We start from the raw sequence: 18469 nt of genomic DNA, 5'->3' as shown, positions 1-18469 counted from the left end.
CCCCCACCCGCTCAACCTTCATAGATATGTTGCATCGTTCCAATTTCCACCGCCACATCATCAAATTCAATTCGATAATAAAATATGCCACTGGCAACAACTATTGACTCAGTCTTGCAGCCTTATCTGTTTTCTTTAATTACACAAAGAAAAAGTATGATATTTCTCCAAAAGAAAGTATACAGATCATTTGAACATTTGATACTAGTACGAGGACTGTACAATCTAAGAAACATATAGCTCAGTTTTTCCATCAATGAAGAGGCTCATGAACTCTTCCCCATCAACAGTTTCTTTCTCAATCAGTAGCTGAGCAAGCTTGTGAAGAATGTCAATGTGGGTTGTGATTATCTGCTTTGCCCTTGTATATGCAGTCTCTACTAGTTCCCTTACCTCAGAATCCACCACATCAGCAGTTGCCATGGAGTAGTCTTTTTGAGAAGACATCTGGAATCGAATTACGAGTCAGATTATGTAAAAGAGCGAGAACAGAGGCTAGTGAATGATATGAGATATTGCAAGTAATTACTAAATTGACGAACATCACCTGTTGACCGAGGAAGGGATTTCCACCAGGTCCACCGATGGCAACTTGTCCTATCTTTTTGCTGAATCCAAATCTTTCAACCATCTGCCTTGCCACTCGTGAGACTTGCATAAAGTCATTTGATGCTCCTGTTGTCACATTTTCATCACCAAAAATGACTTCTTCAGCTACCCTGCACAAGTAATGAGAAGGAAGCTCCTTGAATAAGATTATAAGTAGGATAGACTAGTAAGAGGCAGGCAACCACCGGCTACTGCTCCTGCAGTCCTACCACCGGTGAGAGGCATCTGAATTTTTTAAACTAAAATGTTGCCTTCTTTTACAAAAGAATTTAGTTATGCACATGAATCTTATCTGGTCTTCCTATCTCATCCAATGTCCTACGATTAAGGTTGGGCACACTCCTCACCCCAATTGATCAAGACTGAGTAACTAACCTTCCACCAAGTGCAACAGCCATCTGGTTCTCTAGGTAGCTTCGGCTGTAGAGTCCAGATTCGAGCCTCTCTTCACTTGGAGCAAAGAAGGTAAGGCCACCAGCTTGACCACGAGGAATGATAGAAATCTTGGCTACAGGATCATATTCAGGCATAAGTGCACCAACTAAAGCATGGCCAGCCTCTGCAAATTGGAGTTCATACAGTAAGTCAAATACCCAGGATCAAATCATAGACAAAGTAAAAACCAGGGAACAAATGCATACCATGATAAGCAACCAATTTCTTCTTCTCATCTGAGACAACAGCATTTTTCTTCTCTGGTCCAGCAATGATCCTCTCCAGAGCATCAGATATCTCATCTTTGCTTATTTCCTTGAGGTCACGCCTGGCGGCAAGAATGGCTGCTTCATTCATTAGGTTCTGCAAATCAGCTCCAGTGAAACCTGGGGTTCTCCTTGCAATCTTCTCAAAGTCAACATCCTTTGCGAGTGCCTTTCCTCTAGAGTGCACCTACAATACAAAGGAGCATGGATAGACAAAGAGTCAAAGAAAGGGTCAAAGTGAGCAACTCAACAATGAAGTTCACAACAACAGCATTATGTTGTGATAGATTTTGCGAGAATCAAGTCTGAACAAGATGCCGCTAACAGAGCAATATATATCCTGAAAAAAAAAATCAAGTATGGTTTTAAGGTTGGAGTAGTTAGTTTCCTTGCATCACAATATTGAAGTTTACTAGGAAAGAGTAACCCTGCTACAAAAGAAGGCATTAGGAGAGTTAAGAACACAACAAAGGGCCAACCAAAGGGTTGAAGATGAATTTTCAAGCTACTGAAAAACTGAAAAATGCATGATAATGATGCCTTTAAATGATGAGCAATTCATGGATAATCTTCCAGTTGTAATTGAAAGGGAACTGCGAAAATCACTATGATGTTTCTTTTCCAGGGGAACACATTTATTTTACTCCTTCAATTCTTCAACCATATCAGTTTTTTATATCAACAAATTAACATGCCATCTACAATGAAAAATCAGGTGAGCAATGAGTTGATAAATGGCTAACCTGAAGAATCTTCACTCTTCCAGCAACATCAGGCCTATCAACTGTAACCTGTCGGTCAAACCTACCGGGTCTCAATAAAGCTGCATCAAGCACATCCGGCCTGTTAGTTGCTGCCAAAACAATGACACCGGAATTCCCTGAAAATCCATCCATCTCAGTCAACAACTGATTGATTGTCTGCTCTCTCTCATCATTTCCTCCTCCAAGACCAGCTCCTCTCTGTCTCCCAACAGCATCAATCTCATCTATGAATACGATGCATGGCGCCTTCGATTTTGCCTTCTCGAATAAATCCCTTACTCTGGACGCACCTACTCCAACGAACAGCTCCACAAACTCTGAAGCTGCGCATGAGAAAAACGGCACCCCGGCTTCTCCTGCTACTGCTCTCGCCAATAGCGTCTTTCCAGTACCAGGAGGACCCACCAATAAACAACCTTTTGGGATCTTAGCTCCTAAAGCTGTGTACTTGTCTGGGTTTTTCAAGAAATCAACAACTTCTTGGAGTTCCAATTTTGCCTGGTCAGCTCCAGCTACGTCAGCAAAGGTAACTCCGGTCTCTGGCACTTCCTGGAACTTGGATTTGGATCGTCCAAAATCCATGGGTCCGCCAAGCCCACCGGGGCCACCTGGCCCACCTTGAGCCCGACGGAAGAGGAAGAACAATCCGGCGAAAGCAAGGAAAGGGAAAAGCAGATTCCCAATAAAATTGAAAAGTCCGTTACCAGAATCACCCTCGGCTACCGAAATATCGACGCCATTCATTGCTAAAATGTCGATAAGGTCAGGGTCATTGGGGACAATTACGGTGGCTCGACGGCCATCAACGGCGGTGAGTTGCAGGGCAGAACCGTCCTTGCTGAACCTGACTCTCTCCACTTTCCCCTTCTTGACCGCGTTCAAGAACTCGCTGTACCTCCATTGGCTGCCTTCTGGGAGATCAGAGGATTGAGATTGAGGCTTGGGGGCAGTTAAGAGGAGATTTTGAGCGAAAGGTGACTGGTTCGATGGGCTTGGCTTGGTTGGCTGGGCTTCGATTACGGCAGGGGGTGTTGGCGGGGCGTTATCAACGGCTAGTGCTTGTGGGGTTACTGAAGAGAAGAGTAAGGCAGCTAGAGTGGCATGAGATTGGAGTGTTTTTAAGCTTCGTTGTGAGTTGGGTTTCTTGTTGAGGATAGATTGAGTTATTTGGGACTTCCTCGTCGTTTTAGGGGTTGGAGGAGAAAGCAAGAGCTGGGTTCCAAAGAGGTTTGATGATAGCAAGGAGTTCGCCATTGGCGGCATGAGCGGTGAGAGTACCGGTTTCTGTTACTACTGTTATGAAGTAAGGTTTGGTCTGGCTCCCCTTTGTTATTGGTTATCCCTTCAAAGAATGGACAGGAAATAAATAAATCATATATTGAGGCGTTGGTGTGTGAAACTGAAATCAGGAAATGTGAATTGCGGGGAAGCTTGGGCTGATTTTGAGGTTTCGATTTGGACTTTGATTTTGGGAGGGTGCTAGAGTTGGATAAAGCAACGCCATGGAGTTTGATGTTGCTGGGGTTGCGTCCACGTGTTCATCACATCTTCCACCCGTTTTAAATATCTTCGTTCTTGTTAGTCAATTTGCCAAAAGAAACCTGTTTTTTTTTTTCTCTTTTAGAAAATCAAAGTCCCAGGAAGAAATTCATACTTCGTGCTAAACAAAGAGCCAGAAAATAAAGTAGAAAGTTTTGAAAATTGTAGTCCAGTAATTCATTTTCGATGGATTTATCAGTTAAAATCCGTCGAATTAATTATCATTTCATCTGTGCTAACGCTGAGCTATGGTTCACTTCTAAAAAAAAACAAATCAAAATCTACGGGGTGGACTCTCAAAGTATGTTGAAAATTGGGCCATGGCCCAATGACAAGATTTGGACTCACGGTAGAGGTAAAAGTAAAACGACCTTTCCGGCGGCGGCATTGCTTTATTTTTATTGGCAAAATCATAGTCTCGTGATAAACCTTAAAATAAAACCCAAAAAATGGAGCCTCCCCAGGACACCTCCGAGAACCCTAACGATGTTGTTTCCGACGACTTCTCCTCACCGGAGAATACCAATCCGGAAGACCAAGAAAACCCTGGCGCCACACTCGAGCCCCCTATTTCGGATTCCCAAGATGAATCCTCCGACCCCGTCCCCGACGAGCAGCCCCAGAACACTAATTCAAACCCCGCCGAGCCTGGCCCTCCCGTTCGTAGACGACGCCGCAGAAAGCGTTTCTTCACTGAACTCAATGGCAACCCTTCGTTCTCGAAGAACCGTCGCCCTAGGATATCAGGCCTCGCTAAAGAAATGGACACGGAAGCTTTAATCGCAATCTCGGTCGGTTTCCCTGTTGATTCTCTTACTGAAGAGGAAATCGAAGCTAATGTGGTGTCAAGAATCGGAGGCCAAGAGCAAAGTAACTACATCGTCGTAAGAAACCACATTCTCGCTCGCTGGAGATCCAATGTTTCTGTCTGGTTGACGCGTGACCACGCGCTCGAATCAATCCGAGCCGAACACAAGAACCTAGTTGACTCTGCGTACAATTTTCTTCTTGAACACGGTTACATTAACTTTGGTTTAGCCCCGGCTGTTAAAGAAGCGAAATTGAAGTCATTGGATGGCGTGGAAAGAGCCAATGTAGTGATTGTGGGTGCGGGTCTTGCGGGTTTGGTTGCGGCGAGGCAGTTAGTTTCGATGGGGTTTAAAGTTGTCGTCTTGGAAGGTAGGTTGCGCCCTGGGGGGCGCGTGAAGACAAGGAAGATAAAGGGTGATGGCGTGGTGGCTGCAGCGGATCTTGGTGGGAGTGTCCTCACCGGAATAAATGGGAATCCACTTGGGGTTCTTGCGAGGCAAATGGGATTACCTCTTCATAAGGTGCGAGATATTTGCCCCTTGTATTTGCCAGATGGAAAGGCAGTAGATGCTGATGTTGATTCTAGGATAGAGGTTTCTTTTAATAAGTTATTGGATAGAGTTTGTAAGCTTAGGCATGCTATGATTGAGGAAGTTAAATCTGTTGATGTTCCATTAGGGACTGCGCTAGAAGCCTTTAGGAGTGTTTACAAGGTAGCTGAGGATTCACAGGAGAGGATGCTGTTGAATTGGCATCTTGCAAATTTAGAATATGCTAATGCTTCCTTGATGTCTAATTTGTCCATGGCATATTGGGATCAAGATGACCCATATGAGATGGGTGGTGATCATTGTTTTATACCTGGGGGCAATGAGAGGTTTGTTCGAGCACTTGCTGGGGACCTTCCTATTTTTTATGGGAGGACTGTGCAGAGTATCAGGTATGGTATTGATGGGGTTAGGGTTTATGCAGGTGGACAGGAGTTTCGTGGGGATATGGCTCTTTGCACAGTTCCATTAGGAGTTCTTAAGAAGGGATCGATAGAATTTGTTCCTGAGCTTCCACAAAGAAAGAAGGATGCTATTCAGAGACTAGGATATGGGCTGCTGAATAAGGTTGCAATGTTGTTTCCATACAATTTTTGGGGTGGAGAGATTGATACTTTTGGCCATCTGACAGAAGACTCTAGTATGAGAGGCGAGTTCTTTTTGTTTTATAGCTATTCTTCTGTGTCAGGAGGACCACTTCTTGTTGCTCTTGTTGCAGGGGATGCAGCAATTAAGTTTGAAATGATGTCTCCTGTTGAGTCTGTGAAAAGGGTATTAAACATATTGCGGGGGATCTTTCATCCAAAAGGGATTGTTATTCCAGATCCTGTTCAGGCTGTTTGTACCCGGTGGGGGAAAGATTGCTTCACATATGGATCCTACTCTTATGTTGCTATTGGTTCATCGGGGGATGATTATGATATTCTTGCTGAGAGTGTTGGAGATGGCAGAGTTTTCTTTGCAGGTGAGGCAACTAATAAGCAGTATCCTGCCACAATGCATGGAGCTTTTCTAAGTGGCATGAGAGAGGCTGCTCACATACTTAGAGTGGCCAGGAGGAGGTCATTGGCTCTGAGTGACAAAGTTAATAGTGATGACGAGGAAAGTGATGGTTTGAATATATTATTTGAGAACCCTGACCTGACATTTGGGAGCTTCTCAGCTGTTTTTGATCCCATTTCGAATGATCTTGGATCTCATGCATTAATAAGGGTCAAATTCCACGGGGATAAATTGGACTCGAGTTTCTTGTGTCTTTATGGCTTGATAACAAGGAAGCAGACCATTCAGTTAAGTGAACTGAATGGAGATGGGAACAGGATGAATTTGTTACATCGCAACTTTGGGGTGAAGTTGGTTGGTAGGAAAGGATTATCAAATATGGGGGAGGCTCTTGTCTCACGCATCAAAGCAGCGAAATTTAATCACAACGTAGGGGACTAGGGCTAATGCTTCGGTGTTTGCCTCACCAGCTTTCCAAGCATGAGAAAGATGCTGCTGACTCGTTGGCATGTCTCACGTTTGACTTTCTTTCCATCAAACACTGGATTGATTCAAATCGTTTGTATTGGTAATAACTAATAACTAATGGTAAGTATTCCCACATTCAAAGGGGTCCAGGTTAGTGAATTTCAATCTAGAACACGATTCATTCAGTTACCCGATACTTGTAATTCATTGTTAAAATTCCTTTTGAGGAAATGCTGGATTTCCAGTTCTTGCGTATTCTGATTGTGTCAATCCTTCCACATCATTGTGCAGTTATTGTTGTTGTTGCGTTTCAATTAATTGAATTTCTTTTTAAATTTTTGTTTGTTGTCAGTATTGGCTTTGGGAATTACAAATCCTTTTTTTGAGAAGAAACGTGGATTACAAATCAAATTAAACAAACAGCTCTTCGCCTGGTTTCACTTTGGAATAAAAAAACCCCATTTTACTTGAATTCTTTATATTAGTCAATGCTTAAAACTATTTAAACTTGGTGCCGTCAAGATTCCATTTGCACAATTGTACCTAGAGACGTAAAAACTAGAGAGTTATGTATATGTTAGCTACATGATCAATTCGAACGTGAAGCATAAGAACGATAAGAATTTGTCCTGGTTCGCTCTGTCTGGAAGACATGATTGGCAAATATTAAGCAATTTCTTTAGCAACCCACATTATTTAAGTTAAATCATAGTGCCTCAGGTTCATGAATATTAAAGCACGACGATTCTTCATCACAGCGTGAAGTTCGATGTATTTCACACGATTCATTGGATCCGTATCCAAAATTGCTTAGTTCTAATGGCCACCTCCTGTCTTACAGCCGTGGAGCAGTTTGCTTGTGTATGTCACTATTATCCAAAATTGCATAATCCTATAATCGAGGAGGTTCCATAGCTGTCTGGTAACTCACGACATGACAGCGAATGCAAGCTTGGAAGGATAGAGATTAATCGCTGTCTCTTTCTCCTCTATATACAATAAGATCAAATTGGGTTGTTTTCAGCAATTCTGCGAAGAGGTATTGTAATTCAACATTGTAACAGCTCCCTTTGCTAAAGGAAAAAAAAATTGGCTGCCTCAATTGGACATGTTCGTTCAAGCAGTTTGCCCTCCAACACCCATCCTCTAGTTGCAAGTGTTGAGGAGCAGTTATCCAGATTGAAGGCATCACAAGACACATCCTCATCGATCAGCTGCGGATTGGGAGGTCTGAAAGAATTGTACGAGCGTGCTGATGATTTGGTTCATTTGCCGCTTACCCAACAAGCTCTTTGCCGTGAACAGCTAGAGGACGTGTTGGAAGGATCTCTTAGACTGTTAGATGTGTGTGGTACCACTAGAGATGTTTTCTCTCGGATGAGAGAGAGCGTGCAGGTACTCGAATCATCCCTCAGGAGAAGAAGTGGCGGAGAATCTGGCTTGGCAAATGAAGTCAGAGCTTTTATGGTCACCAAGAAAGAATTGAATAAGATGATCTGTCAGTGTTTCAAAAGCTTGAAGGGAATGGATCGGAAGTGTAAATCAACTGTCTTGGGCAAAGATTCTGAAATGGTGGCTGTGCTTAGCATGTTGAGAGAAGCTGAGGAGATTAGTCTTGCAGTGTTTGATTCCCTGCTGTCTTTTCTTTCTCTTCCGAAGCCAAGATCAAAGCTTACCGTTTTACTGCATTCAAAAAGTGCATCAAGTGAAGTGGAAGCAAACGAAGCCCAGAAAGTAGACGCTGAGTTGAGTCTCCTGAAGGCAGGTGAAGACATCAAACTCGTACAAGTGCAGTAAGTATTGAAGAGACTGGAGGCATTCCAATCTACCATTAAGGAAACAGAGGAGGAGTTGGAGTGTGTCTTTAGAAGATTACTGAAAACCAGAGTTTCCCTTCTCAACATTCTGAACCGCTAATGTCCAAGACAATTTTGTACTGTCATACAACTTTGCTTCTCAATTGTACAAATACATACAAAACCAATTTCAATACATTGGATATTTATCTACAATTGCCTGTTCTCTTCCCATACATTTACAGTTTAACAATAACATCCTCTAACTGCATTCCAATTGCTCCATATCACTCGAAATTAAAGGAGACTTGCCTTTAAGCAAGATGATAAGTTGATGCATCCTGGGACATTGATTGATAACTCTGCCTCTCCTCCTTCAGGGCTCTCCTCTAGTTCCAAAAATAGTTAATTGCAGTAATTGCACAAAAGGAAATATACCTTTCCAAGATGCCTTCTACGTGTAATTATCAATTTTTTTTTTTAAATTTGTGTAATTATCAATTATCTTTGGCAAATCATTTAGCAGAAGAATACGTTAATCAGGCAGTGATAATCAGGGGCACAGCCGTCACATTTCAGATTTCTGCGGTTATTATTTATTCCCGGGCAATGGGTAAAACTCTCTCTGCCATGGATGACCTTGTGTTTTTTGAAATTTTATGGACTGGTTAGAAACCTATTCAATGATTTCTCAGCAAATGATAAGTTCATTATTTATCAATATCATGCGCACGGACTGCATGTATTTCAAATCAAATCGAGCTGTAAAGATTCCTTGCTACATAGAATTGCTTTAAAGGTTCTCAACCAAAGAAAGAAAAAGGATTCCACTTGTTGGCAGATGCTAAACCATCAACGGGATTGGCGCAATTTCCTGTCATAAAACAAAACTTTTACAAACTTGCAACATTATAATGTGGCTTCTACATCTTAACGTCTGGGGGACAGGTTAGCAGATTGATGCAGATGACTATATTCTAATTTTCTCTTCATAATATGTTACAATGATGAAACACCAGTTGACTACATGCAGGCAATGCCACTTCAAGGCCAACTGAACATATAAAATGAAAGGATACCTTCTGTCTCCCTTCACCTTATATAAAAGCTGCCTAGTAGGAATGGCCTGAACATCTAACTTTGTATGTGCATCTCAGCAATAAGTTCTCTGTTAAGAAAAGGGAAAAAGAATGGATGCTCTTATTATTACAATGAAATCAAATTTCCATGCTCGTTCCAACAGTTTGCCATCAAAATCCCAACCTCTTGTAGCCGATGTTGAGGATCAGTTGCGCAGGTTTAGAGCCTCAGAAGCAACATTTTCTTCTCCATCAGTTCTATGCCAGAACTTGTCTGCTCTGAAAGACTTGTATGAATGTGCTGATAATCTGCTTCAGTTGCAACTCGCCCAAAAGGCTTTCTCCAATGAATTGCACGATAAATGTGTAGAGGACATGTTGGATGGATCTCTCAGGGTGCTGGACATATGTAGCTTATCCAAGGACGCCCTTTCTCAGATCAAAGGTTGCCTTCAAGATCTGGAATCATCCTTCCGCAGAAGGACTGGTTGTGAATCCAGCCTTGCAAATGAGATAAGAAAGTACTTCATCTCAAGAAAACAAGTTAGTAAAATTGTTTGCAAGTGCTTCGGCAACATGAAGAGGATGCAGAAACGCAATGCGGCAATCCCGGAAAATGACCATGACTTTGTTGCCGTGGTTAGCGTGCTAAAAGAAGTTGAGGCAGTTAGTCTCACAGTGTTCGAGTCTCTATTGTTATTTGTTTACGCTCCAAAATCAAAGTCAATTGGTTGGTCCTAGGTCTCAAAATTGATCCAATCCAAGCGTTTATCCTGTGAAATTGAGGACAAAGAAGATAAAATAAATCATACTTTAGAAGCTCTTATCAAGAACAAGTCAAGCAAAAGCATTGATGTTACCCAAGTACAGAAGGCCCTGAAGGATTTGGAGGCCTTCGACTCAATTATTCAGGAGCTTGAAGGGGACTGGAGTGTGTCTTTAGGTGTTTGATCAAAACCAGAGTGTCCTTTCTCAACATTGTCAACCATTAACCAGTGCCCCTTGGGTCATTTTTTGATCTAGCGATATCCACTTACATCCCCATTCTTTTACAGGGGGCTTGTCTGTGATTTTTGCTGTATAGTTCTGTGTAAATTGAATGAGTTATATATGTACATTGCCTAGTAAGCAAGCCAGAGAAGAAATCCTTTCCCCAAAATCTCTCTTTTTTTTGCTCCTTTTTCTTTTTTTTCTTTTCCTGAACATTACTGATAACACATGGACATTAGGACATAGTTGCTTATTGATATGAGCAGCTCAAATTTCGATTTAATAGAAATTCAATAAATTTTATGCTTTTTGATTTAATATCAAAGACGCCCTGTAAAGTCCAGAAACTTGTAGGAATTGTTTTCTTTCCAAATATAAAACTTGCAAGTAGAATCATCGAGCAACTTACTCCTAATATTAATGTTCTTATATTAATGAATAGATGGTTTATCGAGCTCTTAATTAAAAGTAATGAAGATTCCTCCCATCAATTTGTATTAGGGAGCTCGATCTATTCTACAATAGCTGGTTTGCTAAGGGAAGTTGAAGCAAGCAGTCCGAAGATGTTGAAATCTGTTCCATGGTCTGTTTCTGAGTCAAAGGCAAGTGGTTTACTCTTGGTTTACAAGTTGATTAAAACCAAATCTCCCGAATGCAAGACTAAGAAGCTTACGCCAATGAAGTTGAGAAGAAACCAAAATTTCGTCGATGTTGTCCAAGTGCAAAACATGCTGCTGCTGGGGCCCAATCAACCTAGATAACTTAGCCATCTACCAGAACATGCTGAAAATCAATTTCGAAATTCAAAAAACAATTGAGCATGCTTATTGAAATCAATTCACAAACATCAATCATGGATTAGTTTTGTCAGACGTAAACAGACTGTTGAACTTAATAATGTCAAGAAGCTATTAGTGCTAAATCAAGTTGATCGCTCGCTGTCAAGATTCTTCTTACTTGCTAACCAAAGGCTAAACTTGAGCTTTTGTCTGTCCACATGAATGAACTAAATCTGAGGAAATTAATTTAGGGAGCCAAATATGGAGATATTGTTCTCATCTGCCAGGCTGGTAGGATGGCATGCTATTTTTTTTTTTTTTAAGCCGTGATTTGCTTTATCCGAATATTTTTTATTAGTAATACTCAACTAAGGATGCAGCAATGAGAAGACATTGCCAGGACCATCGGAAGCTCCTCCATATGATACCCTGATGAAGTCCTTATGACAAGATTCTTTGTCTCCTCTCTTCCAATGTATATAGCTGGTTGCTTGGTTTGACGAACTTAAGCTTCAAACCCCATTACCTTGATTTCAAGTGTTGTATATATTGCTTGTGCTAGAAAGGAAGATGGACGCAAAACTTGGTTACCATACTCGTTCAGTCGGTTTGCCCTCCATATCTCACCCTGCAATAGCAAATGTGGAGAACATTTTTACAGGTTAAAGGCCTCAGAAGCCACATCTAGAACAACAGTGAGCCACAAGCTGAGTGGTCTTCTTGCTTTGTACGATTAGGTTGATGATATGCTTCAGATGCCACTCATTCAACAAGCTCTCTCCCATAAACGAGATGACAAATAGGTAGAAAATGTGTTGGGTGGATCTCTTAGGGTGTTGGGTGTTTGTGGAGTCACTAGAGATGTCTTGTCGGAGATGAAGGAGATCGTCCAAGATCTTGCATCATCGAAGAAAAAGAGTTGGAGAAACTGGCCTTCCTGATGAAGAGATTGGAAACCACATGATCACTATCAAAACCATGAAGAAAGGGGTTTCCAAGTGTCTCAAAAGCTCAGTACTTCTTAACGAAGGCAGCAGTCTAGGGGCTACCGTTAGCATTCTCAGTGCTTGAATGCATCTTAGGATCCATTCCTGAACCAAAGGCAAGATCAAGGCTAGGCCCTTGGTCTTTGGTTTCAGAGGCGATGCGACCGACTCGTATAGCATGTGAAGGACTAAAAGGGCATATCAATGAAATGGAAGAAATGAATTATGTCCTGATTGCCTTAACCACCAGGAAGCTAAGCAAGCAAACAAGCGTTGAGCAATTACAGACTTTGCTGAAACAGCTGGAAGCATTAGAGTTGAGTATCCTTGGCCTTGAGGATGGATTAAAGAGAATGTTCAGGCAGCTTGTCAAAACCAGAGTCTCCCTTCTTAATATTTTGAGCCAGTAGGAATCCAATTTTCTTTGTCACAATACACAACTAGATCATCTCCAGTGTCGTCCTAGTTTTTCAAAAGGAACTGCCATGTGATTTTTCCCGTATCCTGTAAATTATCCAACATTATGTACATATGATTTGTCAGCACAAATTTAAGCTATAATTATCCTGCAATTGATCTCATATCTTCTCTCTTAAACCTGTAAAAAGCTCTGATGACATCTGAATTCAGTAACAAGCTTTACATTGATCTCATGTAGTGACGAAACAATATAAACCCTTTCTTTTTTTTCAACACGACCATGCAAAAAGGTGAAGGAGAATATCAGCTTTCGCTGTTGGCCAGAAAACAACACTTTGCCTGCATAAGTATCATTGAGCCAAATAACATCTAGATTGGAGATTGATTAAGGTGCAGAGTTAGATTTTTCTCAGCCAAATTTGCTTTATAATTACTAATATCTCTGAACTCGTTGTTTTTCTCTTTTGGTTTTGGGCTAAACCTAGCCTCTTAATTGGTGTGATCGTTAAGACTTCAGGATCGTTGTTGTTATCAGGTTTGTGGTTGCGGGCGATCCTCATTGTGCCCAAACTGAACCCTCCAGAAAAAATTGTCCAAAGTCGGTGACGGGGGACCATAGTAATTTGAAACCAACCCAAACCTCAGCCTCCCCTCCCAAATTTCCAGGAAAACGAAAAAAACGAAAAAGGTTGGACCATGGGTACTAATTGGCATTCGAGTTGAATTGATCCTTGGGCTTGAAAATGATCCACTACTGAAAAAGTTGTTAACACTGACACATCACCAAACAAAAGGAAATCCAGTGGTTATATTGTGCAGTTCTCGTATGATCAATGGAAATTGAAAAGTGACAACACTGGAAACGATTGTCAGAAGAGCTTGAAGCATTTCATCAATGCATGAGAATGGTGTGCAACGGTGGATGCCAGCCTCGCCTTTCCTTTCTTTTGCCTTGTATTAATTCAGAGTGGGTTAGGAAGGAGAAAAATAGCTGCGGATTTAGGCGTTTAGCAGAACATGGCTTACCTCACTGCACACGTCTTTTAATGCTGTAGGGGCCCAAACAAGCCTCAAAACAACTACTAGTTGCAACTCGATTGGGCCCGATCGAAAGTGACTACCAGAAGGACCACCGGCTCATTAAGCAATCCCAAAAACTTTGCGGAACTCTCCCACGTCCAAAAGCCCGCACTGGCCACAGCCTACCCTGCATTGCAAGCAAATGATCATCATGTAAATGGAAGTTGGGTGGGTTTTTTTTTTTTTTTTTTTCAGTGGGGTGTGGAGAAGAAGTAGTGCTTCGTCGTCTGATGGGGACGTATTTTCTTGTAACATTCCCTTTGTCTCAACTTCTTTCGCTATTTTCCCATTCATTCTCACTCCCAAGTAAAAGACATTTTCTATCTGGAGTTCCCTGCATAGCACTCGACGTAGGCTAGAGGTCCAGTCTATTAATCTTTGATGACTCAATGCTTATCAGGTAAGGTGGGGATAAATTCCTGAGCCCATTGAATATGGACTCTCCATGATTAGCTGGATCGGACGAGACATTCCTCCTGCAGACAAAATAAAAAATCTATCTGCTGTAACGTGTGGACATTCTAAGTTTTGGTACAGTCGTTTCCAAATTGACATGATTTTGCATTATATTTCCTAATCTTTCAGCTCTGTGTTTACCACTGAAAGATACTGCGAAAGGTTTCATATTGTCAGTTTTGATGGGTACCTAACCTAAACGCATTGGATGAAAGGTGTGGTGGGAAATTAAAATTCAGGGGATTGATAAACATATGATTATGATGATAGTTTCGAACCTTACGCAGTGAAGATTCCATAACCATTTGTCCAGTTTAGAGAAATCATTAAGCTACAAAAAAGAAAACATGTTTGTAATCATTTGGGGTCCAAGCAAATAATGCAAAAGCTGAATCATATTGGTCCATGATATCATCTCGGGCAATCATGTAGGCAACTGACAATAGAAAAACATGTTTAATGGTACATTAAGGGTTTTAAAATGTCAAAATGCAGAGAATAAAAAGTAATAGTATCAGGGATAAACAAAGAAGGGGAAGCAGCATGATGCTGATAAAGACAGATCAAAGTAGCTGAAATGGAAAAGTTTTACGCGTACTGGCGAGGTCGCTGGGGTTACATAGATAGGCCAGAGTCCGGATAAGGAACGCGTGAAGTGGTACCCAACACCAAAAACCAATGATGCCATTCACATACGGTGAATTCAAGCACCAATCTGAAGGCTCAAAGGGTTTGCCCTGCCTTACTGTTGCTACTTTTTACTATGCTACCAGTACTTAGCTATTGTTTTTTTTAGCCTTTTCAAAATCAAAACAGTACACTAAATTGAAGGCCATAGAAAATTGACAAAGAAAGAGGTGCAAGTGGGAAATTGAGAAAAAATGGAAATTGTGGACCTCAAACGTGACCTTTCGCGGATTGCCAAGCCGCCATGATTAGTTAGCTATATTCAGGCCACTCATCATTCCCTGTCAATATTCCCTCTCTCCAATCAAATTGAAGATTTCTCTCTTGCAGTAAAAGGGAAATTAAAAACCAAAAAAGAAGCTCAAGGGGAGTAAAAAATATAAGAAAATACATGAATTATGGCTTTTGCCAAGCTTTTCCGACCACTCCTGGTAGACTGGAAGTACTTCTTTCACCAGTTACCATTAGGTATTCGCTGTGATTGAGCAGAAATTTTCTTTTGGGTCCATGATTTTTGAACCACTGCACATGAATTTAAAAAAGAAAAAGCTTTGACAAAACTCCATAATGGAATTATTACCTCCAAACTGCAATAGCTCAAAAGGATGTAAGGAAGAGTGTGAGAAAGAGGGGTAAAGCAGAAACAGCAGGCATGGAAAAGAGAATAAAAAGCTGCATTCTTTTTTTTGTTTTTCCTTCGTGTTCTTTTCCTTGTAACTTTTACAGATTAGCATATGACAAAGCAAACACCACTTGCTACTTGCCATTTTCATCCAACACAAGGAGTGAACAACCACCTAGCAATTTTTGTTTTTCCTTTTTATACCAAGGATTTTTTCTCCTTTCTATCCTAGAGCAACACGGTACATACAAAACTTGAAAGGAGGAACCCTAGCTAGTTGCATACTTACATTTGCTGATCGGAAAAACCATAAAAAAAGAAAAGAAAAGAAAAAAACTTACGAAAGAGAGACCTTTGTCCTCTTTCTCTAATTAACGAGCAATTTCAGATTGCAAAGATGAATTCAGCTCCAATTGTTCAGCCTCCCACCTGGCCTTAGCAACAACTCCATCATGCAGTGGCACGTATTCCTATTCAAACAAAACACTATCCTAAGTTCTCGGAGCAGATATATACTACAATAATTCAATAAAGAAATAAATACTACTGCTAAAATGGACCCAAGAATTCAATCATAGACCTGTGATTATATGCCCTGAAACATTGGAAAAAAAAAACCCACCTCAAGTTTTTGGACAAGTTCTCTCGCAGTCGGAGCGGAGACAACAATACTACGTTGGGATGGTCTGATGAATCCATCATCCACGGCTTTGTCCAAGAAGGTGAGCAGAGAATTGTAGTAGCCATCCACATTAATCAAGCCAACCTGTTGTCAGGATATGAAATAAAAGTTAGTATGGTTTTAGAAACCAGTTTCAAGCCAAATAGATTCATGATGAGACATTAAGTGGCTTTACAGGCTTGTCGTGGATTCCAAGCTGGGCCCATGTTATGACTTCTAATAACTCTTCCAGAGTTCCATATCCACCTGATCAATTGAAAACAAACAATAAACTTAAGCAAAGCATGATCAATTAGAACCATTAATTTTTAAGGGAGAAGGATTGAGACTTGAGAGAGACCTGGTAAGGCGATAAAACAGTCAGAATGGCGGGCCATCTCAGCTTTCCTTTGGTGCATGTCCGCAACAGGTTTGACCTCTCCTACTGTTTCCCCTGTTATCTGCTTAACGAAAGCCAAAAGGACATTTCTGCATTATGGTTTAGTGACGTATCAGGAAAAAGTGTATTTAGTTTAAGATAGAAGAAAAACCAAAAGGAAAGATTTTGGACCTCTTTTCTCATCAGAGTTTTGGGGATAATTCTGTGGATAAAATAAAGAAAATCAACAGCAAGAAACAATTCAGTAGCCTGCAGAAGAAAATCAATTTCCAGTCAGGAATATAGATGGAAGATATGTACTCGTACCCTAAAACATGTCCTCCACCTCGGTGGACCTCCTGAGAAACCAATCCCATCAACCCGACACTTCCTCCACCATAAACAAGATCCAACCTCCTGGATACCTTGAGAGCCAAGAAAGTAAACCCAAGGAAGGAGCTTAGTTACAAGTTGTTAGCAAAGCTGAACGAAAAGAAAGAAAGAAAGCATTGGAGAAGAGAATATATATCAGTAGTAGCTTTTGATCAATTCAATGATGTATATGGTGAGGGGAATACCAGCTCTTTGCCCAGCTCAAGGGCAGCTTCACGATAGCAGTTTCGCTTGCCGGTGCTACTTCCGCAAAAGACACAAACCCTTTTGAACCTGGAATTCACCGCTTTATTCTCCTCCATATCTCTCTTTTTGGTGTGTATTTTTCTTTTTCTTTTTTTTTACTGCTGTTTCTATTTGATTGATTTAACCTAAAGCTAAAGGTAAAGGGTATTTTCCAAAGATTCTTGAGGCAAAGGAGGACCCAATACCAAAAGAGGAACATGGAACTACACCATTTATAGGAGCTCCAGTTGTAGCACTGATAACTTTCGTTACGCGTAGAATCCTGTTGCGCCACGTGGGTCTCGAAACCCCAAAAACTTTGCTTTACCAAATTCGCCGACAGGATTCGTTTTTTCTTAACCTCTCTTGATGCTCTCATCCACTGGCTTGATTCCACGTTGAACAACATTTTCCTTTTCATGCGAGACAGAGATACGCCGAAATAATTTACACTGTGTTTACAGGCTGTTAAGTTTGAAGCAGGAAGTGTAAATTTCCATTTAACTGCTCATAACAATATATACAAGTGTTGATCAATGATATTCACATAGAAGGGATTAGACCAAGATCTTGTCTTTTGACATAGCTAATTCTCAGCCGAGACTCTTGCGTTGTCTAACACAGACATTCTTGCATTTGCTATCAATTTGGTTTCTCTTTTTTCGTTCTTTCTTTTTTTTTTTTATCTCATAAATTCCTTTTACTCTTCGACAGATTTCCAAACTAAAATCAGTTCAAACAATCAGCCATCACCGATGCGGTGCAAGAGGCAAAAATGATGCAGGGCAGGCAGGTATGGCTCCCGGAATTGATTAGAGTTTCCCCCTTTTTCGAAGCCCAGCATGGCACCCAAATCAATGCTCGGAACAATATGACTCGTGTGCATAATTGGCCATTATTTTTGGGCAGCAAAAGGACATTGCTCAGTCTAATAATATTGCCATTATTTTGTCTTAGCTGTATCTTAAAGCCATGCATGTGAACAGAAAGAGAGGGCACCAGATTGACTAAGTATATGTCTTGCATTTAGTCATCGTACGAGCTATAGCTCTTGTTCCCTTCTTCCGCGTTGATTTCCACTAGGAACGTTAGAATAAGTTAATCAGATTTCTTGATCACGAACCTCGAATGATTAACATTAAAAATAAAACAACTACATGCAAAAACTCTGTAGGGGGACTAGTCTAAACAATTTTTTTACTTGATAAATTGAGGAAGCAACGTTAAACTAACGCTTGGATCTGCGAGCCAACTGGTGCGAGGTGATAGGTGGCCGCCATAGGGGTAGCTGGCAAACTGGAGGCCCATTTTGTTATCTTCAAATTTGACGTAGGCTGTTTTTATTGCTTGTGAGGCCCCTCTTTCAAGCGTCAACTGGTTCCGTACTACGACCAAACATCATCGCCAACACGTGCAAAGGATAAGATACGCTTGGTTATCCGTGCAAAAACTTTTCGACCGACAAATTTGGGCTC

The 18469-nt window shown here is 41.1% G+C and overlaps 4 protein-coding genes and 1 pseudogene across 4 annotated transcripts; 3 read left to right on the top strand and 2 right to left on the bottom strand.

Annotated features, from left to right (window-relative positions):
- Nucleotides 1-43: 43 nt before the first annotated feature.
- On the bottom strand, nucleotides 44-3529 carry VAR1 (FtsH extracellular protease family). Its single transcript, XM_007017925.3, has 5 exons — nucleotides 2054-3529; nucleotides 1251-1497; nucleotides 985-1168; nucleotides 548-719; nucleotides 44-447 (listed from the first exon to the last, which is right to left on the bottom strand). Exons 1-5 carry the CDS (start codon nucleotides 3335-3337, stop codon nucleotides 226-228), a joined length of 2109 nt encoding a protein of 702 aa, XP_007017987.3. The 5' UTR covers nucleotides 3338-3529; the 3' UTR covers nucleotides 44-225.
- Nucleotides 3530-4022: 493 nt separating this feature from the next.
- LDL1 (LSD1-like 1) lies at nucleotides 4023-6719 on the top strand. The gene has a single exon (XM_007017924.3). The coding sequence runs from the start codon at nucleotides 4063-4065 to the stop codon at nucleotides 6412-6414; it is 2352 nt and encodes a 783-aa protein (XP_007017986.1). The 5' UTR covers nucleotides 4023-4062; the 3' UTR covers nucleotides 6415-6719.
- Nucleotides 6720-7260: 541 nt separating this feature from the next.
- On the top strand, nucleotides 7261-8453 carry LOC18591674 (uncharacterized; annotated as a pseudogene).
- A 974-nt stretch (nucleotides 8454-9427) lies between these two features.
- Nucleotides 9428-10057, top strand: LOC18591673 (uncharacterized). The gene has a single exon (XM_018125672.2). The coding sequence runs from the start codon at nucleotides 9428-9430 to the stop codon at nucleotides 10055-10057; it is 630 nt and encodes a 209-aa protein (XP_017981161.2).
- Nucleotides 10058-15367: 5310 nt separating this feature from the next.
- Nucleotides 15368-17200, bottom strand: LOC18591670 (cytokinin riboside 5'-monophosphate phosphoribohydrolase LOG5-like). Its single transcript, XM_007017918.3, has 7 exons — nucleotides 16955-17200; nucleotides 16704-16801; nucleotides 16569-16599; nucleotides 16359-16458; nucleotides 16194-16264; nucleotides 15959-16102; nucleotides 15368-15806 (listed from the first exon to the last, which is right to left on the bottom strand). The coding sequence occupies exons 1-7, from the start codon at nucleotides 17069-17071 to the stop codon at nucleotides 15708-15710; spliced, it is 660 nt and encodes a 219-aa protein (XP_007017980.1). The 5' UTR covers nucleotides 17072-17200; the 3' UTR covers nucleotides 15368-15707.
- Nucleotides 17201-18469: the final 1269 nt, after the last annotated feature.

The sequence above is a fragment of the Theobroma cacao genome, chromosome 8 (assembly GCF_053813885.1).
Source record: "Theobroma cacao isolate CCN51 chromosome 8, ASM5381388v1, whole genome shotgun sequence".
Taxonomy (NCBI): Eukaryota; Viridiplantae; Streptophyta; class Magnoliopsida; order Malvales; family Malvaceae; genus Theobroma; species Theobroma cacao.
Note: the sequence above shows the minus strand (reverse complement) of the source record. Positions and strands in the feature narration are given on the sequence as shown.

Coding starts and splice junctions, on each gene's coding strand:
- VAR1 (XM_007017925.3), bottom strand. CDS start 3,337: ATGCCGCCAATGGCGAACTCCTTGCTATCATCAAACCTCTTTGGAACC. Junction 1,169..1,250: donor GAAATTGGTTGCTTATCATG/GTATGCATTTGT, acceptor TCCAATTTGCAG/AGGCTGGCCATGCTTTAGTT. Junction 720..984: donor GCTGTTGCACTTGGTGGAAG/GTTAGTTACTCA, acceptor TTACTTGTGCAG/GGTAGCTGAAGAAGTCATTT.
- LDL1 (XM_007017924.3), top strand. CDS start 4,063: ATGGAGCCTCCCCAGGACACCTCCGAGAACCCTAACGATGTTGTTTCC.
- LOC18591673 (XM_018125672.2), top strand. CDS start 9,428: ATGGATGCTCTTATTATTACAATGAAATCAAATTTCCATGCTCGTTCC.
- LOC18591670 (XM_007017918.3), bottom strand. CDS start 17,071: ATGGAGGAGAATAAAGCGGTGAATTCCAGGTTCAAAAGGGTTTGTGTC. Junction 16,600..16,703: donor GGTGGAGGACATGTTTTAGG/GTACGAGTACAT, acceptor TTTTATCCACAG/AATTATCCCCAAAACTCTGA. Junction 15,807..15,958: donor AACTTGTCCAAAAACTTGAG/GTGGGTTTTTTT, acceptor TTGTTTGAATAG/GAATACGTGCCACTGCATGA.